This window comes from Ctenopharyngodon idella, chromosome 5, assembly GCF_019924925.1.
Source record: "Ctenopharyngodon idella isolate HZGC_01 chromosome 5, HZGC01, whole genome shotgun sequence".
In the NCBI taxonomy this organism is placed as follows: domain Eukaryota; kingdom Metazoa; phylum Chordata; class Actinopteri; order Cypriniformes; family Xenocyprididae; genus Ctenopharyngodon; species Ctenopharyngodon idella.
The window spans coordinates 6,629,026-6,655,794 of record NC_067224.1 but is presented as its reverse complement, the minus strand read 5'-3'; the positions used below and the strand labels follow the sequence as shown (position 1 = coordinate 6,655,794).

At 35.7% G+C, this 26,769-nt stretch overlaps 1 protein-coding gene across 2 annotated transcripts in view; it reads left to right on the top strand.

Moving 5' to 3' along the window:
* The window catches only part of tmem132e (transmembrane protein 132E), a 366,256-nt gene that overhangs the window by 316,246 nt on the left and 23,241 nt on the right, over positions 1-26,769 (top strand). For both annotated transcript variants that reach the window (XM_051894027.1, XM_051894026.1), the window contains exons 4-5: positions 3,751-3,943; positions 21,033-21,176. In XM_051894027.1, coding sequence (XP_051749987.1) covers positions 3,751-3,943; positions 21,033-21,176 — 337 coding nt within the window. The remainder of the gene's footprint in view (positions 1-3,750; positions 3,944-21,032; positions 21,177-26,769) is intronic.

The window sequence follows — 26,769 nt, the reverse complement described above, 5'->3', positions numbered from 1 at the left end:
ACTAATGCTGTAAACTACACATGGGAGTCAGTTGGTACTACTTTACTATAATATTGAAGGTTAATTAATTAACTTATTTATATACAAACACTTAAATTACACTCAATTATGTGTTTTTTTTATAATAAATAAAGTTTAGAATTGCATAATCATATTTCTACTCCAATTCTTTTTTTTTTTTTTCTTTTTTTTTAAATATAAACATTTAAATTGTGGCTGTCATAACTGATTTATTCAAACATGCATTAAATATTGAAGAACATTATAATGAATATGTAATGGTGAATAGCTATATTTATCAGAATGCTGCTTTCTAGAGTTCACTTTTCTAGCTGACTAATGAGTTTATGGTCACTGAATATGTTTTTTCTGAGGTAAATGTGACGTTACTTGACATTGTTTACAAGCTGTTTTATTGACGTCTTTGAAACACTGATTGAGCTATTACACAAGACATGATACGGATTTCGGTAAGTTGTACTGTGTATTTTAACAAAGCTTCAGATGTTTAGTTATGTTTATTTTGCGCTGTAACTGGTATTAAAGCGGAGGAGAGGATGTTCACATGCACTCTGTGTTGCCACTTCTCTTTAACTGAGGCGCTAAAGTGGTCTGTCACATCACATTAAACAGCGCCAAAACAGTACTTATTTTTTGAATCTCATTATTCACTTATTGTGATTTATTGGATGGGAGGCGCGCTACATGTTCTGTTCGTTCATCAACTGAAAACAGACTAGACTAATCGATTCTTGGGATTTAAGAATCGATATCGGTTCATAAAAATGAGAATTGATTAAAATCGAGAAATCTATATTGTTTACCCAGCCCTATTGGTTACATTTTATTTTAGTGGTACTTTCTGTTATAAGTAGCGTTGCACCTACATGTTAACTAACTCTTATTAGAGTATTAGTTGATTATTAGTAGACTGTTATGTGTAGGGTTAGGGTTAGTAGAATAAGTTGACATGAACTTGCAAAGTTACTTACAGTAGAACATATGTAGGAGGACCATCAAAATAAAGTGTAAGTAGATATTAAACAGACAGTCTACTAATACTCTAATGAGAGTTAGTTGATGTATAGGTGCAATGTTACTTATAGTAAACAGAATACCTAAAGGGGACCATCAGAATAAAGTGTTACATTGGTATTTTGTTATCCAATTCAATGACATTCCTACATTTGAAGTGCGGCTTAAGTATCTAAAATGTTTTGATGAGTCAAAAGTTCCAATCCAAAAGAATAAACTCAGATAATGCAACACAGTGTAACAGCATGTCTACACACAAACAATAGACGACAATAAACAGAGGAAAATAAAGGAACTTAAGTATACAATGATAATGAACTAAAAGGCTAACAGGTGGGATGATCAAATGAAATGTCATGGTAAATGATAAGAGCGTGAAACATGACTGATGATAAATAAACTCAAAGTCCATGAAAATGAAACTAAACAAATGCCTAAATATATGTGACAATAATAAACTAAAAGAATGTTTTTTTCTTATTCCACACAAGAAAAAGTTGTTGGTTTTGCAGCTCTGACACATTAATTACCCCCCACAGATAACATTTTGATAACCCTGCAGCATTTTTCCACAGACTTACCCACTCCCAGCAAGGGAATTTATTTTTTGGCCGTCTCTCTCAGTGTGGTTGTCAGCTGCTATCAGCGCATCTACCTGTAGAACAGGAGTCTCAGATAAAGGAAATAATCCTTGATGAGTGTGCATGAGATCAACAGACAGAACTCATTTAATCTGTCACTATCCATTATGGAGGTTTCCTGCAGAGGCTCTGAAGAAACTATCTGCCAGTCACTGTTGCCGTTTTTTCCCCATGTAGCCAATTTAATTCCAGTATGTTGCTGAACTGTTGTGCTCAGCTGTTTTATGACTACATCTGCGTTCATTTCACCAATGCACTTGAAATCAATGTTTATTTTTATATGAATGTGCAGCATTTTTGCTTTTATTGTTTTGTTGATGTGTTTTTGATGTGTAATTTTTTTCAGATGCTACAATACTTTTCCCTATCCCAGCTTAATATGCAGAAACAACTATAAGTAAGCCATTTATAGGTTGATTCTCCCAAAAAGTATAAGCACTTCTCTCCCATACACCAATATTGGTTCAGTGTATGGAGATAGTTTGGGGCAGGACATTCTGTTTGGCCAAACAATGGAAGACAGGGGGAGTGTTTGGAAAAACCTGTTTGAAAACAGGTTTGTTGGCCTCAGAAATTGGGGGGGGGGGGGGGGGGGGGGGGGTTATTATGGCCACATGAACATTTTGTTCCCATGACATACTAATACGTCAGCACATTTTACTTATTCGTTTCCTTGTTTTAAGTGAATCACATGCACAGTATAATAAATTGTCCTCTTGATTTACTAAAACATGGCCATGTTGAACTACTGTAATTCATTCCATTGTTTTAGTTCAATCAAAACAAGGGAACAAATTAGTTCAATGTGGCCACGATTTACTAAAACGAGGGAACGAATGAATAAATCATAGGGAACGAATTCTTAATTTGCGGACATGATTTAACTAAATATATACACAAAAAATATATCCGAAAATATATACACTAGTGTTCAAAAATTTGGGGTCGATGGGATTTTTTTTTAATGCATTTTGAAAGAAGTCTCTTATGTTCATCAAGGCTGCATTTATTTGATCAAAAAAATGCAGTAAAAACATAAATAATACTGTGAAACGCCACCTACTGGCATAACAATTTAATCTGCACTGAAGTAGCTGAAAAATCCCCACTAACACACAGACCATTTCTCAATACCGGGTATGCCAATATACAGTATATATAGCCATTATACAAGCATAACAAGTTTGTAAAATAGGAAATAGACAAGCAAACAATTCAGACAAAAGTAAAAGACAGCACTCTAGTACAGCATTAAAGTTAAATATGAATATAGTTATGAAAATGAACTTTGTTCTCTGCCCAGGAAAAAATAATAGTTTCATGAGACCAAAGAATGCCTGTTAGACATACCCAGAACAAATTATATCTCATGTTTAACCACTACAGAGACATCAGAGTCAGCGACAAATTTCAGAAGGACTTGCCGAGATAAGGCTGTTCTTGGAGAGGGTACATGAGCACCCTGTGATCACCCGGATTGCCCAAAAACGTCGGAACAAATTTTCAAATAGGTGCTGTCTTTATAAATAAAAGGCAGATTTGCGGTTCAAACAACATTCTAGCCTGAAAAACTCTTAAAACTACATTCCGTGACACAACAACAGTGGTATTTCGAAAATTATAGTGGGTTTAAGTTTTCTCCTTCGTCATTGGTTCGCTGGGAGAAATGCTGTCTGTCTAGAACGTGCAGAGACAAGCAGAGTGATACAACTAGAATGTTTGCGTTTCTTTCCTTAGATTTGTAATTGGTAAATCCATTTTTAGCCCCTATGATCCAGTCCTAAACAACAGATGGGCCTTTCCCGGCTCTCTGATTGATTCATTTCGTGGATGTTTCAATATATAATACCTAATGCATGACAGAACATCTGTTTTTGTTGATGACCAGTATATTAAACCATTTAAGCTTTAAATACATACCTGACCCTAATTAGACTCTTCTAAATAATCGTAATGGCTACATTTGGTGGTTAGCCAGTTTTTTTTTGTTGTTGTTGTTTTGTTTTTTTTTGCCTTATTATTGATCATTTAAATGTGCTCCTCACTGTCACATGATCATGTTGTATCTCTTCAGGGACATGGCTGCCAGCATTGAAATTATGCAGCTAGACTTTGAGATGGAGAACTTCACCAGCCAATCAGTCACCAGAAGAATCAACTGGAATATTGATTACCGGGGTCAGAATCCAGCCTCGGATGCAGAGAAGGTGGTCACAGAGCTGACGGTTGTGCAGAAGGACATTCAAGCCATCATTCCACTTTCAATGGTAAGAAGTTTTTCCTATCGGACACCGAGGGTCGTAAAGTATGTGAAATGAGATTGCACTTCAGTCTATTTTAAATGTAATTTAACTTGTCAAATCAGTAATACAATAGATCACAACAGTTACCGCCCACTTTTTCAGCAGCCTTGGTACTGGAATCATTTTCCCCATTCATTTTCTTCTTAGGCATTTCAAAAAGCTTTATAATGAGGAGTCAAAAACCACAAAATTGTATTGTAAAAAAAAAAAAAAAAAAATGTAAAAAGAAGCAGAAAGTTTCTGAAAATCAGACAAAAAAATATCAGCCTGCAAAAATTCATGACAGTTCTGCTCGCTGCAATTACATTTTTATGGAAAATCTGCAGTCGCTCTTGAATTTTAAAAAATGATATGGAAATCACATTGAAGTTTAGGTTCTACAGAAGCATATTCTATAACACAACAACCTTAGAGCTCAGGGTAGGCCGACTTTAATAGGTTTTGATAGGTTTATACTTTATCAGCATGCCCACATGACATCTGTGGCCACACATAATTGGAATGCCTGTCAATCACAAAATATCACGCACATAACCCTAGCATGTTTGTTTGTTAATAATTTTGGCTTATTTGATGAAACATTGAACTACCAATGAAAGTGCAGTACTTTCAGCTCCAAAATAAAGGTCAGCAGATTCCATCTAGGCCCAGTTAATAATAAAAAATCAGTTATTAATATGAAGATTTTGAATGAGATTTTTTCTAAAAATCCCTTTGTTCCGCTGAATTGCCAACCACTTACAATGTTTACAGTGCCCTTGAGCGATAGATACTACATATGGACTATTATTAGACATTAGCACTGCATAGAAAGTCTACAGCACATCTATTTCAATAGACACATTTTATATCTATTTTTATCATTTGAGATTATGTGTGGATATTTCCATTATTTTCACATACAGTAGTTTCTGATCCACTGCCCTTATCAAAAGAAGTATGCTTAATTGTATTGAATGTGAGTTTGTAGTGTACTTCAAGAGAGTAATTAAAGAGAGTACACTTGCATGATAATGTTTCTTAACATAATTAAGGACAATTAATATAAAGTGAACTTTATCATATCAAATTAATTTTACTTAAGTACATTTTAAATCATTGTTTTATCTTTTGTCATGCTTTAAAGAAGTACACTTATTTTGATGTGTCTAACAAATTACTAAATGTAAAGTATTTGTTCATTTTAACTGTAGTGTGTTATATATTACACTTAGTTAATATATTTTAAATGTACTAAATTGAAACTTCATCATTACAAATATGTAATTAAAAATATTTAAATACATGACATAAATTTCAATAGAGATTGCATATTTTATATATTTTAGTTTACCATAAATCCTTGTCATTCGTATATTTTAACTATGTTCTTAAAAGCAAATAGAAGTAAATATGAAATTTCAAATAAATATGTGTTTAAGTCCTTCCTAAGTGGGTCAAAAAAAAAAAAGTTCCACTAATTACATTTAATAAATTTATATATAGTACATTTTATGTCTGAAAACATTACATTAAAGGTGCAGTGTGTAAATTTTAGCGGCATCTAGCGGTGGGGTTGTGAATTGCAATATAGAGAAGCTACGGTGGCCAACACAGGACAAACATGTCGTCGTCTGAGACAGCAAAGAGAAGCCAGTCAAGCAAACATGCTCTGTAGAGCAATTTGTCCATTTAGGGCTACTGTAGAAACATGCCAGCTCAAAATGGCGACTTAACTTGTAAGGGGATCCGCGGTGTATGAGATAGAAATGGCTCATTCTAAGGTAATAAAAACATAATGGTTCATTATGTAAGGTCTTTATACCCCACTGAAAACATAGTTATGCATATTATATTGCATTTCTGTCAGTAGATCCTCCTAAAATTTACACATTGCACCTTTAAATTCACACCTCAGGATATTCGTTTGATATATATTATTTCTGTAATATATACTCTCTTTAAAAGTATGCTAAAGTTAATTATTTTTCACAAGGGTGTTATAAGATATGCCAGACACTTTCACTGTAGGATTTTTAAGGTAATATGTCTATATAAAGGGCTAGCAAGGATTTGTCATGCTCACGCCAGAAGTACAGTAAGAAACTCCATTTTTCACCTATTAAAATTCATCTCTGGTTGGTTGAGGCCACTTGCCTTCCCCCATAATATTTGTGTATGCTTAAACTCTAGCATGATTCAGTACATGGGGACCAGGTGCAGCAGAAAAGACAGTTTGCTTCATGTAGAGAAGCTGCTTTGACCTGTCAGTATCCTCCATCCCCCCTGAAACCTATCGGTGTGTTTCAAAAGCCCTGCGCCGGCAGAATGTAGCGGTTCAAATAACAAGAAGTGAATACAAAACAAGACGGTCATGAGGGAAATACTAAAAACTGCAGCAGTGCAGGAGCTAAGGCCTCAATTTTTCACTACCTCCCTTCATGCACACACACAGAGAATCCAAGAACAGGTTTAAGCTCTGTTCCAAAACCTAGTCAGCTGCATCAGTAGGCAGTATTTTAAGACAGCATAGATGGGCTCCTTACACGAAGGCTGTTCAAAAATGTGGTCAATTTAATTATGCTGCTTCCTAAAATACTTTATTTTGGCCAAATTCTAATACAGAGAAGGCAATCCCAGTATGCACCACAACAAAGTACGGAAAAATAAATCCAAGATTGTTGAGAAAAGATTACGATCCTTTAATTATATTTATAATTAATTAAATTTACTATAGTATTGCTTTTACTATAGTATGCAATAACTGACTTGATAATCCAGACAATGATGTTTGATGCAGATGATCAATTAAATAACATTTAATAAACACCCTAATACATAGAAACATCAGCACGAAACTTCAACACAAAACAAAGAACAGAAGACAACTGAGGTTTTAAATACACAGTGTCAATTAGGGACAGGTGAGACTCTAATCAATTAAACAATGAATAACTATGACAATGAAGGAAACAGGAACTAAACGGGAAAAGGTATACTAGGTAAAACGGAACAGAAAAACTTCAAATTAAAGCCGATTTTCCACCATCGCGCCAAACCGTTCTCTTTGCTTAACCATTCCATTCCATGCCAATGCGGGCCGCTATGGATATGGTTCCATTTTCCAATGTTGCCCTGATAACAGAGCTCTTTGGAATGTAATAAAAATGTGTCAGTCATTGAGTGCGTTTACATGCACCCTTAATATTGCGAGTAAACATCAACACAAAAGTTCAACCAATGGAACTTCAACACAACACAACTCGCTGCGCAGTCTCTGCTTTATATCTTCATCCAGATGGCGCGAAGAACATGACAGCAGCGTAGGCAAAGCCATTGCGATGTTCATCACGGCGCCAAATAATATCCAGTACGTCCATAAAAATCTGAGTGTGGTATAACTCCCTTAGTGTGCCTTCCAGCATATACTATCAAGCCTCTGCAACTGATCCAGAATGCTGTGGCAAGAGTGGCCTTCAATGAGCCGAAGAGAGCGCACGTCACACCTCTTTTCATCAGTTTGCGCTGGCTGCCGATAGCCGCTCGCATCAAATTCAAGGCACTGATGTTTGCCTACAAGACAACCACTGGCTCTGCACCAAAGTACCTAAACTTGCTAGTTCAGATTTACAGTTCATCCGGAAAGTATTCACAACGCTTCACTTTTTCCACATTTTGCCACTCCTCGGTAAAATGCACATGACAGTCCGCCTGGAGTTTGCCAAAAGGCACCTGAAGGACTCTCAGACCATGAGATCAACAAAGATTGAACTCTTTGGCCTGAGCGTCATTTCATAGCAAGCGTCATGTCTGGAGGAAACCAGGCACCGCTCATCACCTAGCCAATACCATCCCTACAGTAAAGCATGGTGGTGGCAGCATCATGCTGTGGGAATGTTTTTCAGCAGCAGGAACTGGGAGACTAGTCAGGATCAAGGAAAAGATGAACGCAGCAATGTACAGAGACATCCTTGATGAAAACCTGCTCCAGAGCGCTCTGGACCTCAGACTGGGGTGAAGGTTCATCTTCCAACAGGACAACGAAGCACACAGCAAAGATAACAAAGGAGTGGCTACAGGACAACTATGTGAATGTCCTCGAGTGGCCCAGCCAGAGCCCAGACTTGAACCCGATTGAACATCTCTGGAGAGATCTGAAAATGGCTGTGCACCGACGCTCCCCATCCAACCTGATGGACCTTGAGAGGTCCTGCAAAGAAGAATGGGAGAAACTGCCCCAAAATAGGTGTGCCAAGCTTGTAGCATCATACTCAAAAAGACTGTATGCGCCCTCTGGAAGCTTGCGTTCTGCAAGTGAACAATGTCTTGTGGTACTATCCCAAAAAGGCACGAAATCACTCTCACGGACCTTTACCTGGAGTGTTCCAAGCTGGTGGAACGACCTGCCTATCTCAATTTGAGCAGCTGAGTCTTTGGCCATTTTTAAAAAACATCTAAAGACACATCTTTTTCATCAGCACCTGACTAATTAATACCAGCACTTTCTTATTTGTCTTTTTCTGACTTAAAAAAAAAAAAAAAACTTTGGTATGTGTACTGTGCTAGACTAACTGAGACTTGTTACAGCACTTGTATACTGCTGCCCTCTTGTTGGTCTGATTGCTTCTATTTTTCTTCTTATTTGTAAGTCGCTTTGGATAAAAGCTTCTGCTAAATGATTAAATGTAAATGTAAACAGCCATACTTATCAACGAATAATCAGAGTAATGAAAATTGCATGTAAACTGGAGTGAAGAGTTCTCCTTGTGTCATGTGAACATCTTACTGCCATTAAGATCTTACTCTGATGATGAGAAATAATCACATTATTGGTGCACATGTAAACATAGACATTGCCTTGGAAATGCAAGAGTTTACAGACAATATGGGATTTAAATAGCCACCATGTCATGGAGGCTTGTCATGCCACTTGTTAGAAACCACCTTTTACAAGACAAGTAAAAGCTTTAAAAAATATTTATGATACACTCACAAGAGGGTATTACTGATGTATTTTATATTATAGAATAAAACGTGAAAATATCTTGAGCATGTGTTCACCACAGACCTTATTTCAAGCATTTAACCAAAAACCCATTGACTTCAGGGTAATGGAACCGGAAGTGCTAAAATTCGTTTCCGACACCACTCCATTAAAAGCAGCAGAACTTACCGTAAACAGCTCTGACAGAGCTTTTATGATTGGCTCAAAGCAGACTTCTTAAATAAGCGTGTTCTGACCTCATATGTTTTCATACCAGTAATCCTGTTCTTTGTTCACAAGCAGCATCATACCGGTAATTTACTGATAATGCTATCATACCAGGAAATTGCTAGAGCTGATTTACTGGTATTTTGGAAAAGGTCCTGTTCACACATGATCTCTTAACGGCAATTTACCGGTAAGTCAGGTCTTTTTGTATACATTTTTAGGCTATGTAGACCATTCCAAATCAGTCATTACGAGGGTCTGTATCACTTAGGGCACTGCCAGAGAATGTAGTTGTCTATGTAGGCAGTAGACAGAGAGGCAGCTCACTAGGTTTTGCAGCTAAAGTGTTAGATACATGGATGTGTTCAATAGCTGGAAGATATGGGATATACACAATATGCCATGTGTTTATGTGGGCTTTGTGCATGAAAAGACCTTCTTTATAAATTTTCTAAATACTCAAGAGGTCTGTTCACCCTCATTGGGGGATTTGTATGTAGGAAGCAATCAGAGAGGCTCATATAAGAGGTGTTTATAGACACAACAATGGCAGAACCTATATGCTGTATGCCAAGCCTATGAAATGAATCCTGCACTGGTGGCGAGCAAATCCCACTTCATACACCCACAGATCCACATTCACGTTCAGACCATCTAATGAGTATCCTTCATACAGAGCAGATGCACACATACAGATACAACACCATGCATATACACACACAATAGGCAGCACAAATGCATTTCTTTTGAATTTCTGAATGATCACATGTATAAATCTCTGGATACAAAGCAGAGTATGAGAGAGAGGGTGTTTATAAAATGGGATCCAAAGTCTGAGACCACACTGAAAATCAGAGATGTGAAATAAAAATATAATGAACAAGATATGTTGTATTATATTATTGTCAGCAAGGGTGGCAATAAAAACAAAATAAAAGCAGGATCTAATTGCATCCAGTTCTTTAATTCAAATAAACTCAAAATTACACTACTTCAGATTATCTGGAAACAAAAATATGGGAAACAACAACACCTATTATGAGATGAGATCTGACAAACAACAACTGAATCTGAGGGCTATATATACACCAAGAAACACTAGAAACTAAACAAGGTAATTTATGAGACACAGGTGAGACACATGAGGGCAAATCAAAAACCATAGCAACAGCTGTAAGTGAACAAAGTAAGCACAGGAAACTGAACTGAGAACAGTGCAAAACTAACTCAAAGTCCAACTGAAGCAAAACACAAACACAGAGCAGATGTGATGTGATAATTAGAGATGCTAACAATTAATCGACAATCGATTAATTGTTGATAATAATTTAATCGATAAAACTTATCGATGGCCAATTAAGCAAGGTCATCATTAGAGCGCTAATGTATTCTAAGTGTATTAATGTCTTTAAGCCATACAATGTGCGCTCCTATTCTATGGCGCATGGTAAATCGAGACCTGTCAATCTGAGCGATCGAAACAATCCAAGCCTGTTCCAGCTGTCTAATTGGTCTTTACACATCATTCCTACCCACTATACTTGAGATACAGTTTCCATTGGTTGAACTTTCAAATAACGTTGGAAAACACTGTGTCATGATCGTGACGCAATCGGATCCCGTAAATCCAATAACTAGCCAAGCAGCACGTCATGTCCCTCCATGATCAACGCATTGTCTTATATTGTGTTGGGCTCATTTGAGACCACCTGCTCTAAATAATGATATGCGATCTACGATCGTTTACTAATGTTTCGCGAAGTTAAAAACAAAAAATGTGGCGCAAACGTATCACGATACTGTTTACATGTGTGTCAGCTGAGCTTTTCATACAAATACTTGGTATAGTTTGGTCTCTAACTGTAACATATGCTTGTATTCTGCTAATTGAGACCTTTTCGACGATATATGACACAAGTCTATCTGTACATATCACATTTTCATGTAAAGCAGTTATTTTTTTCATGCTATGAAAATAGAGCACTTCTAATATGTCAGCAAATTTAAAAGCATTTGTTAAGTGACGGTCATATTTCCTATATTCACTGTAAAGCCAAGCTTCTAAGCTTTAAAATGACACCTATTTTGTGTTGGTTAAGCAAGTGGTTGTTAAGTAACATGATAACTTAGTATCCTCTTTAGATTTAAGAGGTTAAAGTTAACGATTAATTGATCATTAATTTAAATAACGATTTATTATGGGAATTTATGTACACTACCAGTCAAAAGTTTTGAAACGGTAAGATTATTAATGTTTTTAAAAGAAGTTTCGTCTGCTCACCAAGGCTGCATTTATTTAATTAAAAATACAGTAAAAACAGTAATATTGTGAAATATTATTTCAATTTAAAATAACTGTTTTTTCTGTTTGAATATATTTTATAAAGTAATTTATAAAGTAATTATTATTTATATATATATATATATATAAAATTTTCCTGTGATCAAATCTGAATTTTCAGCATCATTACTCCAGTCTTCAGTGTCACATGATGCTTCAGAAATCATTCTAATATGCTGATTTGCTGCTCAAGAAACATTTATGATTATTATCAATGTTGTGTACCTTTTTTTTCAGGATTCCTTGATGAATAGAAAGTTCAAAAGAACAGCATTTATCTGAAATACAAAGCTTTTGTAACATTATACTCTACCGTTCAAAAGTTTGGGGTCAGTAAGAATTTTTATTTTTTTGAAAAGAAATTAAAGAAATTAATACTTTCATTCAGCAAGGATGCATTAAATCGATCAAAAGTGACAGTAAAGACATTTATAATGTTACAAAAGATTATATTTAAAATAAATGCTGTTCTTTTGAACTTTCTATTCATCAAAGAATCCTGGAAAAAAAAAAATATTGTACACAATATTTTGTACAATTGTACATAATAAATGTTTCTTGAGCTGCAAATCAGCATATTAGAATGATTTCTGAAGGATCATGTGACACTGAAGACTGGAGTAATGATGGTAAAAATTCAGCTTTGATCACAGAAATAAATTACTTTATAAAATATATTCAAGCAGAAAACAGTTATTTTAAATTGAAATAATATTTCACAATATTACTCTTTTTACTGTATTTTTAATTAAATAAATGCAACCTTGGTGAGCAGACGAAAATTCTTTTAAAAATCTTACCATTTCCAAACTTTTGACTGGTAGTGTAAATTTCTTAAGTAGAGCAATGGCTGAAGCAAACACACACATTTTGAGGTGCAAGTTAAAATAGAAATTTTGTAAAAACAGAGTACAACTGCACACTCACTTAAGTATTTTTATTGTTTCCAACGTTTCGGCAGACAAGCAGCATTTGTCCAGGTACAACTACTTACAAAATGGAGAACACTTTTATTAGAACCAACAATTACTCACAGGTGAGATCAATAAAATCATAATCAATGTCCAAGAATAAAGGCTGCTTGTCTGCCGAAACGTTGGAAATAATAAAAATACTTAAGTGAGTGTGCAGTTGTACTGTCTTTTCAAATTTATGTAAATTGACATCCCTAGTGACACTTGTATTATATTATACTGTATGTCATCAAGGTAGAAACGGCAATGATATTGGAATTGGATTCCTATGGATTGAAGAAAATTAGAGCAGGTAAACATACTGATTTCTGCAAATGAAGGACATGTTCTGGAAAATTCTGTTCTTCAATGTCAAATGTCTTTTTTTTCTATTTCAGTAGAGTCATTTTCAGAGGTGGTCTCAGACATTTGGCTCCTACAAATGAAACACTATGACTTATGTGTAACCTCAGCCGTTTTCCCCAACAAGCTCAGTTTGGCCACAATTAGCCCTCTTACCTCACAAAGCCTGTCTCTCAACCTCCATTAACATGAACTGCTCTTTCAAGCCTGGCCAATGATAGAGGCATTTAACACTCACACAGGATCAGCTCTGCATGTTCCCTTGAAATAGCTCAGTTTTGGCATGTGAAGGCAGTCCTCGATATACACACGGGGGACTGAGTATGTGTTGGCTACATGGGCTTCACTGCTGCTCCTGCTTCAATAGTACATCATAAATAAAATATGACATGGTCTTCCAATTGGGACTAGTATAATGAACACACATGCACACACTTTCAGACCAGGGAATAATCCTGGTATATGAAAGAGGATGGATTCTAGATGTGAGGTCATCATGACCTTATGTTTTTTCCTCAGGCTCTAAACCTGAGGGATAGATTAAGACTTTAACATTAAGTTGACCCCTTCAGGCTTTAATGGTAATTTATTGATCATTGATCCCATTTACAATCTTTGAAACATTTTTTATTTATTGAGTTATTTTTAATCAAAGTAACCTTTTAATTTTGCTTTGTAATAGCTGAAAATAAATTACATGACCTTAGACAGTCATGAAAATAAATGAAAGATATGATACATGGCTTTAGGATTAAACTCTGGTATGGAACAGTTCCTTTCTACAATCTGTTAAATTTCTGATGGAAAGAATCTAGTCTTGCCTCACATTGAAGGCTAAAAATCCTGTTTCACTCAGAAATATCAGTCAGAATTTTTTGTTTTATGTCATGGAAGTCAAATTGGTTCCGAAAGCTATTTCATGTTGACTATAAAATGCCCATATTTTTGACCACAGCAACATACATTCTTGTTAAAACCCATAAAGCATTTGCTGCTATACACCAAGATGGTTATTCGTAGTACAGTGCACAAAACTGTAAATTGCTTAGGAGAATCTCATCGTAAAGGCAGTCTGTCACCTCAGCAGTGTCTTATATCAAATAGCCTGTATCTTTGGTATCCTTATGTCTGGATAAGAGGCTCAGGTTTACCTTGCTCTGCCTGTGTGTGAAGTGTTTAATGGCTTGCAAAAGCTCCCTTGCTGTTATTTACAGCTAAATCTGTCTGTATCCATCTGAGCTGGCTGTTTCACCCATCATGTGAGACCACTCGGCTCTGGCTGTCTGTCACTGTAAATACTGCCCACAAGAGAATGATACTTCTATTTGCATTCCCAACCACACACTCACACATTGCTGTCAACTTTAAAATGATTCAGAGTGAAGTTATGGGCTGGGGCAGCATTGACCTCTCTCTTGTGGTAGAGCAGAGCGCTATATTACTATTATTAAAAAGTTATTAAAAGTCATGTTAATGTTTTTGGTTTTTTTATTTTTTTTTTTTATTTTTTTTTTTGACATGTATCATGGTATTCTTACCACGGTATTACAATGAGAATCAAATATATCAAAGTACAGTGTTTAAAAAATAATAATAAAAAGAATACCATGGTATGGTCTGTATAAAGGGTTCTGTCAGGCACTTCATATATAGAAAATTTTAGGTGTTCCCATGGAGTTTTATTTTATAAATTAAGCAGCTCATACGTTATCACAAGAAAAAAATTAAATAACCTGTTAAACATGAAAGTATTATGCAATAATTTAAGAAATTTCTTTTTATGTAGAACCTTTTGGCATGACGAGTTCTTTAAAATTGAGTCAAGAACCCTAGGGTTCTCTATAGAACCCCAATGAACGTTTTTTTCTAAGAGATTTAATATTTCATCATAATATATTATAGTAATACCATGGCATACTTTGAATCAAAGTTCAAAGTCCATGGTATTATCATCTGATAAGTCACCATGGTACCACTGCTTTTTGTAAGGGATGAGACTCAATGCTTTTAGCAAAGAGACTCAATAAATTCCAAGTTATATCTTAATGTTGTTATTACTGTAGTCTTTTATGTGCTTAGTTATTATTTGCCAAAAATAAACCTGGATTTGAATCAGCTTCCTTTGCTAAGAGTCCCTGTGTGTCCATGACCATCTGTTTAGCCTTTTGCTTGGAGTGGAGGAAATGACAGCAGTAGGCAACACCAGCACAATAGGCTTTTTCTGAACATGAATCGTATGAATTAAATAAATTCAATGGGTGGATGTTGTTGACCTTTAAAGTTTACCTTGCATAAAAATGAGATGTCAGGAAAAGAATCGAGCTGGTCGACTGCAGGATGAAAAGCCTTTGCAGAGGCCTGTAATGAATTTTATTTCTTAGTGCAAGTACCCAAGACTTCCATTTAAACAAAGCAGGCAGGCCAGTTATGCACTTTGAATGAAAATTATGATTATGCAGTTTCAGCTAAGGCTATCAGAGTAATTCTTAGCTAATAACTCATTTGCTCAGTGGGGAGATATTAAAGGGAACCTAATTCAGATGTTATTTGCAAGTCGAACATTTATGACCCTTTTCATCTGGTGACTTCCCTCATGCTAAAAATGTGAATGAAGAGAGAGAGAGTGTGTTTTATGTATTTTATTTTAATGAAATAAATCAGTCTACAGCATGACTTGTGATGCAATAATGTGACAAGTGATAAATCCTATGGTGCCATTCCGCTGTGGTTGTTATTGTGGTTAGCAAAATATTAAGCAACATTCAGTACAATCTATATATTTCATTCCATATGTATACATTAATTATATACAATCCATATATATATATATATACAATTTAATTCATATTTTATTTTGTCGAGAAAATGAAAGTTCCATTTTGAAGAGTGCACATGGAAATGTGCTCTAGCACCCCACAAATAAATCTGTAAATAAACCGAAACAATGGTGAACGGAAATATTGAAGTATTCCTCAAATGTCATGTTTGGTAGTATATTAACAATTTGACTTTCATTTGATTTCAAACCAATGAATTAGCAAAAGTTAGCAAAAGTTATTACTCCACTCCTTGGAGGTTGACCAGTCCGTCACATGACTAACACACAAATTCACAACTATAGAAAATTTTGTCTATTCCACCTGACACTTCAGCTGGTACCTCAAATATGTTCTGAATTTTCACTATCAATGACTGGCGCCGCACCTGGTTTGGACTTGAAAGCAGTTTAGCATAGCAAAGTAAAAAGAATTTTTTTTTTCCAAATGAAGAGTCAAGTCATTTTATGTGGAATATATTATGTTCAACCCTGACAACCTGAAAGGGCACTCTAGAAATAAAAACATTCAAGTGATGCTGATTGAAAACCAGTTCAAATAAGACTGCAGATTTCTCATTCATACTTGCATGCTTTTATTTCTACTATTTTAAATGCCTGTTTTAAAGCAAAGGGGCTCAATGGAAAGTTTCTCCTCAAATATGCTGTTTTGATTGAAGCATGAGGGAAAGAGAGTGGAGAGAGAGCTGCATAATCTTTACTTTATTCCTGTGGGCCACAAGGGAAATAATTTACAGTTAGTTGTGCAACATCCCTGCAGCATTTCTATCCAAAATAATGAATTGATTTTTCTTGGAAAGCCATTGTGAAGCCAATGTGCTCTTTAATTGGCTTCAGCTCTTGAGATGTAATTGAAAGCATAGATTTATTTGCATGTGTCATCTAACAGGAAAACTTTTAAATTAGGAAGCTCAGGACAGAGTATTTTAAAAGTTAATCCATTACTGTGAAGTAGTCTAGTATAGTCTGCCTTAGCCCGAGAGCTTTATACAAAGTGATTGAGAACCTCAATCCCATTTGAGTTTGTCACAAATGACACTGTTGAACGTGTACCTTCTTTTCTTGAAGCTTCATACATTTCACAGGATGTATTCTTCTCTTTTACTTTTTTATTGACCGTTTAGATGTAGATTCATATCCTGGTTAAGCCTTTATTCCAGCAAAGACGTTTAAATGCTTCACAGCTATTGGAATATTCCTGTATGTAATTAAAATATTGCTTTATCTCTTGTGGAAATACTGGTGATGCTCTTGCCATTTATTTTAATTCATTTTAGTAATTCAGCTCATTAATTCTCATTCATGTCCTTGACACAGCACACAGGATACAATTAACTGGAAAATGTAGGTCATAACACTGTTACGGCGCTTTCACCTGTCTGTATATTGATTTATGTTAACTTCTTTTAATATGTTTAAAAAATGCAACCACGACTATGCCAGGTTAAAGGGATAGTTCACCCTAAAATAAAAATTAAGACATCATTTACTCACCCTGGTGTTGTTCTAATGCCATATGCCCTTCTTTCTTTTATTGACCACAAAAGGAGAATATTCTGAAGGAGAAAAGGAGAAAAAAATGTTCTGCTCATGCTCATTCATTTAATGGCAGTGAACAGCGACCAGTATCAAGCTTTTTAAAAAAGACACAAAAGTAACTCAGAATGATCCCATGCAACACATGCCGTATATTCCATGTGTTCTGGGGGTATACGATAAGGTTTGGTGAAAAACAAACCGAAATTTAATGTATTTTTTCAACAAAAATCTCGACCTTGGCCATTGATCTTCTGTGCACGGCTGCACGATGTGCACGTTCGTGAGATTCTATTAGCGCCACGCAGTTTACTCCGTCTCACCCAGAAAAAGCACACAAGTTGTGAGAAATCAAGATTAACAAAAAAACGCAACATGAAATACAAACCATGTACCTTCTTTTCTGAGCTGAATATATCTGTTATGTTCATTGTAACAAGAAGTTATCACGTTTCATGTTGTGTTTTTTTTTTTATCTTGATTTCTCACAACTCACAAATGCACACATCAGCCAAGACCAATGGACAAGGTCAAGAATTTTGTTAAGTAATACATACAATTTTGACTTGTTTTTAACCCAAACCTACTGTATACCCTAAAAACACTTGGAATAAACTTGTCGCATGGGATCAATCTGCACTCTAAAAAAAAATGCTGGGTTAAAAACACCCCAAGTTGGGTTAAAAATGGACAAACCCAGTGTTTGGGTTGTTTTAACCCAGCAGTTGGGTTAAATGTTTGCCCAACGTGCTGGGCAGTTTTATTTAAGCCAACTATTGTTTAAAACAGGCAACAATAATAATCAAAATGTGAACATTTACTAATAAGCAATTTAATAAATGTGTATTGTTTAATTATTATTCATTAACTTATTAATAAATGTTCATTTAAATAAAACGATGGACAAACCCAGCAACTGGGTTGTCTTAACCCAGTGGTTGGGTTAAATATTTGTCCATTTTCAACCTAATTTGGGTTGTTTTTAACCCAGCATTTTTTAGAGTGTGTGATACTTTTGCGTCTTTTTTAAAAAGCTTGATGCTTGTTGCTATTCACTGCCATTATTTGTTTAAGTCTTATTTTTCTGACCGTAGACAGTTTATTTCCTTGGGTGGATGTCGGCCCAAAGTTGGTTCAGTTCAATTTGGTGTCCCCCAGGGTTCAATTCTGAGTCCCCTTCTTTTTAGCATGTACATCTTACCTCTTGGTCAGCTTTTAAGATCTCTTGGTCTTAATTTCCATTTTTATGCAGATGACACCCAAATTTATATTCATACAAAAACTGGTGATAATGCAGCTATTGGTTTTGTTGAACTCTGCATTTCTGAGATAAAAAGCTGGATGTCTCAAAACTTCCTCTGTCTCAACAGTGAGAAGACGGAAGTTATACTTATTGGCTCTCCCCATCAAATGAATAAATCTGGTCCTTTAACCCTAAACATGGAAGGCTCTGCTCTAGAGTTTCAAACAAAATTAAAAAATTTGGGGGTGATATTTGACACAAACTTAACATTTGACTCTCACGTCCAGAACACAGTTAAAAATTCTTATTTTCATCTAAGAAATATTGCAAGACTGCGCCCCTTGTTATCCTTTTCTGTTGCTGAAAAACTGATCAACACTCTTGTTTTTTCACGCATCGATTACTGTAATGCTCTTCTTGCTGGGGTCTCGAAATCTACCTTAAATAAATTGCAATCTGTTCACAATTCGGCCGCTAGGATCCTGACAAGGACCAGGACTAGGGACCATATCTCTCCAGTTTTAGAGTCACTACACTGGCTCCCTGTCAGGTTCCGAATTGATTTTAAAATTCTTATGCTGACCTACAAGGCCTTACATGGTGTGGCTCCACATTACTTGTCACAACTTTTAACTATCTATACTCCGAGACGTGATCTCCGTTCCTCCAAATCTGGTCTTTTAGTTGTTCCTCATACTCGTCTACGCTCTATGGGTGACTGGGCTTTTTCCGTTTGTGCACCTAAACTTTGGAATTCTCTTCCCATTAAGATTAGACAGATCAAATATTTTAGTGTTTTTAAGTCTGTTCTTAAAACCCACTTTTTTAGGATAGCATTTATGTGATTTAATTGTTTTAGGTGTGTGTACGTATGTATGTATGTATATGTGTGTGTATATATATATATATATATATATATGAATGTATGTGCATATGTACAGATATGTATATGCTCTTTATTTAATTTTTTATTTCTATGCTTGTAAAGCACTTTGAGATGTTACCTTTAAAGGCGCTATATAAAATAAAGTTTATTATTATTATTATTAATATTATATGGATAAGCATGAGCGGACGTTTTTTTAAAATTCTCCTTTTGTGGTCTATAAAAGAAAGAAGGGCAAACGGCATTCAGCTATCCCGTTAATAAGGTATTTATATGACAGAATTATGTACAAATGATTTCTGGAATATGCTTGTATTCATTTGTACAGAAATAGCTTAATCAAGTTTTGACATTAAATACATTTACATGGAACATAATCAGAATACGACCAAAATTTGATTTCAGTGTAAATCAAAGGTTCTGCAAAAGTTATGCGAGTTCCAGAAAATAATGCTGAAAAATAACCAAAAATTTACTTATTACTGATTGTTAAACTTACAGGACTTTCAGAAAAACAAGAAATGCAGTATTTCAGTTACTCCTTAAAAAAAAAAAAAAAAACTTCAGACAAACTAAGCACATTATTTGAGTTAGATTAATGCCTCTTCAAATTGGCCTGTAGCCTACTGGTTTTGTGGTTCATCCCCATTTGCACTCTTCCCAGCAGGCCCGGAGTGGCCATCAGGAGAATTCCCAGTGGGGGGCTCATAAATTGGACCAGCAGTACCATTTAGAAATAAAGGCAGTTTTACACAAGACTCAGAAAGTGCAAGTGTCCATTTCATTTTCAGAAAGCGGCATTAAACTCCTGAAAATGGGCCTTACTCCGGCCCTGCTTCCCAGCATGCACTGGGGCATGAATAATGAATATGGTTGCATTGTTTGACAGTTTGCCAATTTTATCTACATTGTTATTGTTGATAGTGGTGTCACAAGTAGTAACTTGTGTTGTCTTGTGATGTCAGGATAATTTTTCTTTTCTTTTCAATCTTTTCAAATGATTGTTGGTTGTAAACCTTGTTGTGGTTCAAGCGTTGACATCCATTTGTAGCACCTTAAAGTATTTTGTGTTTTTTTTTTTTGTTGTCTTTGTTCGTTTGTTTTTTTGTCTTGAGAGTGTTTATGTGATGAATATTCATGTCCTGCAATTTTTAGTTCTACAATATTGAATTCTTTGGTAACACTTTAGATTAGGGAACACATATTCACTATTAACTAGTTGCTTATTAGCATGCATATTACTAGCATATTGGCTGTTTATTTGTACTTACAATCAATAAGCAATAATTAGCAGTTTATTGAGGGGAAAACTCCTAGTTAATGGTGAATATGTGCTCCATAATCTGAATGTTACCAGTTATTCTACAATAACCATGCAATGTAATTATCATCAAAAATACACATATTTTAAAGAAGTTGCCTTTGAAAATCTGTGGGGGGAATACATTCCTGGGTCTTCTGATTTCAGGTGTCTCAAAGAGTTTCAAAACCAGTCGACTGGATTGCTGATTGGACATTTTCTTTTGAAAGAGGGAAGCTCATGGCTTTTGAATTGAATACATGATGTTTTATACTTCCGTATGCAGTGTAGCACTGACTCCGGGGCTTTCCTGAACATTCAGATTTTTGGGGCAGTGAACTTCTACTAACCTCCTGACTCATGCTCTCGCTTTACTTGTCCCTCTCTCTTTCTTCCATATCCAGGACACTGAGATTATCAACACGGCAGTTCTTACTGGCCGAACTGTGGCCATCCCTGTCAAGGTGGTTTCCATAGAGATAAACGGAGCAGTCACTGATGTGTCATCCTTTGTGCAGTGCAAGTCATTCAATGAGGACATTGTCAAGGTACGTCACGCACATGTTGAGAGGTGTAGTGAACTAGGATGTCTTCTACTATTCTCATAATCAATTGTGGACAGCTTAAGAGACCATAAAATGACCATCAAAACCTCATTTAAGCTGAGTTTATATATGCTCCTGTGGCCACTGCTTCAATGATCCCCTAGAGGGATCGATGCCTTTTCAGTCTCAGACAGTACATCAAAAGTGTTCAGCGCTCTGCAGAACAACATCTCCCGCAGCAGAGGTCACACACTTGACCTGTGTTTAATGATTTTAAATGAAGAGTCTCCTACAAAGCAGTGTAACACTATTTTTATTAAGGCAAGACACTACAGGCAAAACCATTGCTTTTTTCAGGCACTGGTTACTTTTGAGATTTGAGGCTATTTTGCTTCCAAAACTTGTCTTGTTCAGACTACTGGACTAGAATACAATACACATTTGAGTTTTTATTGTGTTACACTTTATCTATTTGCATTTGTAGATTTCAGTTACAGTACATATCTTTAATTGGCAGTTTTCTCAAAAGGCTGTTCTTTCTAATGCACTGAGCAAAAAATCTCCACTTCAGTAGCACTTACATATCAAACCTTCCAGTTTTTTTTTTTTTTTTTTTTTTTTTTTTGAGCCGTGTGGTTTTCTACCACAGGAACTTTCCCTAGGAACTAGGGACTCGGTGTGTAGTACTCGGTGTGTTTCGACCGCAGGAACCAGGGTCTAAATGAAATTACGGGTAAAAATTTCCCCCTCAGAAAGTCCCTTCTCACGAGGTAGTACTTTTTCAAAGTTCAGGAACTTTTGGGGGTGGGACGCTGAACATGCTGATTGGTTGAGTTCATGCAGCATTTTAGTTCAACCACCATTTTTAAAAGTCTGTTGCGGTGTGTGCAGTAAGAGTTGTTTGCTATTCAAATCAACAATGGAGTTTAAAAAATACGACCGATGTACCAACGACGAGGTTCAGGCTTTATTAAGCTTATATACAGAGGACGAAATCCAGCGGGAACTGGAAAGTTGTGCGCAGTCCGACGTCACTGGACTTAATCTTCACAGTACTTTAGACCAATGTCTAAATGCACCAATGTATCGGCCAATAATTTGTATCGACTGATTAATGCTATTATTTTCAAAACAACTGATGATTATATCCTGTCAATCAAAAGGGTGCGGAAAAACGTGTCAGACTACAAGTCATTCTGTGTGTGAAGAAAATCTCTTTTGTTAAATTTAGGGCAAGTTAACACAACTAAAACGCATTAACAGTTAAAAAATACCGACGTTAAAGCAGGCTCTTTTTGACCCCATGAATCACCGTAATTCAAGCCAGGGTTGCCAGGTCTGCGTTTTTCCCTACACCAAACATTATTTGTAGCACACCTCCCATCCAATAATCGCAAAGAGCTTTGTGCTTTTTTACTTCTGTTAAGAAACAAAGTCTCGTCTTTCAAATTCTGTCTTTTTTATCGCGAAATTCAAACAATAAATTGCATTTTGACACTCTAAATGTGATGTGACAGATCGCTGTAGTGCCTCAGTTCAAGTGGCAGCGTGGAACGCAAGTCTTTTCTTCCATTTTAATTATAATTTATTTAGTTACTGTATATCTCCAAAAAACATGTATGAATATTGAAAGATACAGTATTCCGTATCATGTCACATGTAATCACTAAATGTGTTTAAACCGTGGAAAACAGCTTGTGAACAATGTGTCACTTAACGTTGCATTTACCTCAGGAAAGTTATCCAGTGTTCACAGTTCGTTAAAAAAACACTAGAGAGGAGCTTATTTACTGTATGTTTGAATAAATTTGCTGTGAAGACAAGTGCTAATGAAAACTACTTTATCTGCAACTGAGTTGTATACAAACATTTCAGTTTTTATATGAGTGTAATTATTATATCTGAAAATAAATATCAGTTGAATATAATACCTCTGTTGTTAATTGTAACCTCTAATAATACAGTGTACCAAATGAGAGAGTTCCCTATATAGTTTGCAGCATTATTTGAGAGAGATTTTTTTTTATTTTTTTTATTGGTATCGGTATTGTCAGATATCATTCTGAATAATCGGCTGTTGGTAACGGTGGTAAAATTTAGTATTGGTGCATTTTTAATAAAAAGAGAAAACATACTAAAGATTACATTAAGTGTTAGATTACAACTGGGTGCTTTGACAATTCTGTTAGTAAGAGGCCTTTAGGTCAAAAAGGTTGAGAACTACTGCTTTAAATGCTCATATCTGGGTCTTGGACTAAATTCTGTCTCAAGTAATCCCCTAAGATTGTGTATTTGAGTCAATGAATGAATTTATTTCTCTATATTTGCACAAGGGGGCAGTTGGTTCCACCTGAGGGCTGTAAATACAGGCTGAAAATATTTTGCAGTGTCCTTTGCTGAAGGAAACCGTAATTTCAACAATCTTCACCATCTGTTCCATAGCACGACAAAATCTGAATGTAGAAATCCAATTTGACTATAAACAGTATCCAAAATGTAGAGAAATAATAATATGCCTCAGAGTGTCATCTGTCCGCCAAGATTGAGATCCATAAGTCATCCGAGACGGGCCGTGAGGGCATTCGTTGTTTATCTGTTTTAAGATTCAGAATAGCCTTGTGTGCCGCAGTGCCTGGGCAGAGCATTAGCTCTGGTGTTATTGAGTGGGTTTGCTTGGCCGCCCAGGCTATTGAACTTTGGAGGCTAATTCAAGATGAGCCCTTCAAGCTGAGACAACATGAGTCCTGACAGTTCAATAAAATGCTCTGTGCAGTGGCAAAAAAGCGTCATACAGAAGGCAAAGGTTACAGCGCCCAGTAACATCTTTTTTGCTTATCTTATTCAAAAGGTAGTCACGAGTATCTATTGTAACAGGGCTTATTCGCCTAGAGCCGAAGCTTTTACTTCTGGATAGGGACACCAGAACAGATGGTTACATGCATAGCTGTGAGAATGGCATTATATGCTGCATGCATGGAAATGACTTTTAAAATCATGTTTGCCGCAGGTTCTGCATACAGGCTGTTAATAAAACACTCCCATAAGACCAGCGAGGTGTATCTTTTGAAATTTTCGCACACATTTGGATGGTATAGTTATTTGTTGGTGTCTTTGTTTGTGTGTGTAATGAACATCTATTGCTTTGTTTAGTATATGTGAGTGTTGAATGATGAGACCCTGTGGGGCTTTGTGTTCGGGAGCAGGAAGCTGTGAACAGTCTCTTCAAGGCTCAGATAGTCACACAGGCCATCTGAGAACACACATTCCCATTCCATTCCATTCCATTCCATTCCGCTGCTTAGCCGGAATCCGCACTGCACACATTTCCAACACAGCAAACACATTTAGACATGAATCATCATGTATAGATGAGTCAGATACCTTGATTCCGGTGCAATGACTGAATAATATATATAATGTATAATAATAGCAAATGTCCTGTTATTATCTTCAGCCTTTAAAGATGATGTTTTTTAAATACTCTCTCCTATCCCAGGTTAATTGTTAAGCATAAATATTATGAAATGGATAGTTTAGGTCCTGCGTGCTGATTGGTCAATACAGAATTCCAGTTGTGCTACGAAATACGCAAAATAACGACCACTTTGATGCAAGTCATGTTTACTATTTCATATGTAATATACATTGTGAAAAGATGGAAATTAATGTATTTACTTTATATAATAACGTTTTAAAAGTTTGTCTGATACAGATAAAAAAAATATATTCAATTTTACATATGATAACCGACAATTTGGCTTTATTAAAATATTTATATAAATACTGTTTTTTTTTTTTCTTTATATAAAATACTATTTTGTCTAATATAACATTAAAAACTAAAACAGCAATTGAATTGCTACCTAAGTGAATTTAGATATCACAACATTTCGAGATTTGCTAAAGATTACATTTAACAGTGTTGTTAATTTATTACTATTTTTTTAAGATTAACATTAGGTGAGTGTTGACAGCAAATAAATATAAATGTAAAAATAGGAGAAATAAGCATGCAATATTAAAAATCCAATATCGGTCAATACCAATCTATTCTAATCTACCTAATTTAATTTTTAGTACAACGCACTTTCGCAGTGACTATATTCACAATATACAGTCAAACCAAAAATTATTCAGACTTTTTTTTTTTTATATATATTTTTACTAGTTGGTGCAGGACACTATAGTTCATTTATGTAAGTGAGGATAGCAAAATAAAGTAAACTGTGACATATTATACCCAAAAAAATCTTTACTACCAGTAAAATTGATAAAAATTTGGAACCAAAAATTATTCAGACACTTTGACCCCAAGTGTTATTTGACATAATTAAGATTAATTTTTTTCTGACACAGTTTCATTACCATTACCATTTTTTTAAACTATAGTGAAAAATCTGTATTATTGAATGAAATGTTCAAGGTGTCTGAATAATTTTTGGTTTGACTGTAGCTTGGCCTTGAATGTTATTCCTTAAATTTAGCGTGGAATGCTGAATTGACCAATTGGCATTCAGGACTGGACCTCTCTATTTTATAACAATATTTTAAGCGTGAAACCATTCTGTTTCTGTAGCTGTCATATTAAATCAAATCATCAGTTTCTGCTTCAAGCTGTAGGCAGTATGTTCATCTTTAACCATGTATAGTCGGCCTTCGCATGATACCATCAACACAGATAAAAGTGCATCTGCTTAACTGTGTGACGGCAGCCTGGATGGTGGAGGGTTACAGGGGGTGTTTGTTGGATTAAACACAGCTGGCGGGTGTGTAGAGCTGGAGGCCTCTCAATGGGCAGCACTATCCTGACCTCGCCCCTGCCACTCCTCTGGAACCACGCAAGGTGCCAGGGCAGATTAGTGACTCCGTGGAACTCTGACTGCTGGCTGGCACATAAAAAGTACTTTCAGCTGGCCCCTGCTGGCTAGTGACGCCCACAGTCCTTAACTGCTTTTGACTTAAAATTATCCATCCAAGTTTATTAGAAGCCCCAGGAGCAAGTGGGTCAAGACTGAGCTCACATCAACAGAAGTGGCACAGCAGGAACACATTTATGAGACTGTAGAGTGTACTGGGAACCAGACAGGACATGAGCAACACTGCAAACTACTGCTGCTTTTGTTGTGTGCCACCCACCCACACTATTGATAGTAACAATAGTGACTATTTTTATTGGGTTAATTCGTATTAATATTACTATTAAACAATAGTTCAACCAAAAATGAAAATTCCTTCATCAGTTTCTCACCCTTGTGTCATTCATGTTCATTCTCTCTTACAAGAAAATATTTTGAGGAATATCCAAGCTGCTCAGTTCTATACAACAAAAATGATGAGTTATTTATATTCATAATTTAAAATTACAAAAATGGAAAAAGCCTCATAAAAATGGTATATATGACTTGCTATTCAAAATATGTGAAGCCATACAATAATTTTGTTATGAGCAGATTAAATTGAAGGTTTAATGTGTGTAATTCCCTCTAGCAGTGATAAATGGCATTGCAAAAATAATGACTGTTTAAAACAGGTTTCCTGAACACTCCCACTGTCTACCATTGGTCAAATTAACACATGGTACAGCCCTGAACTTTCG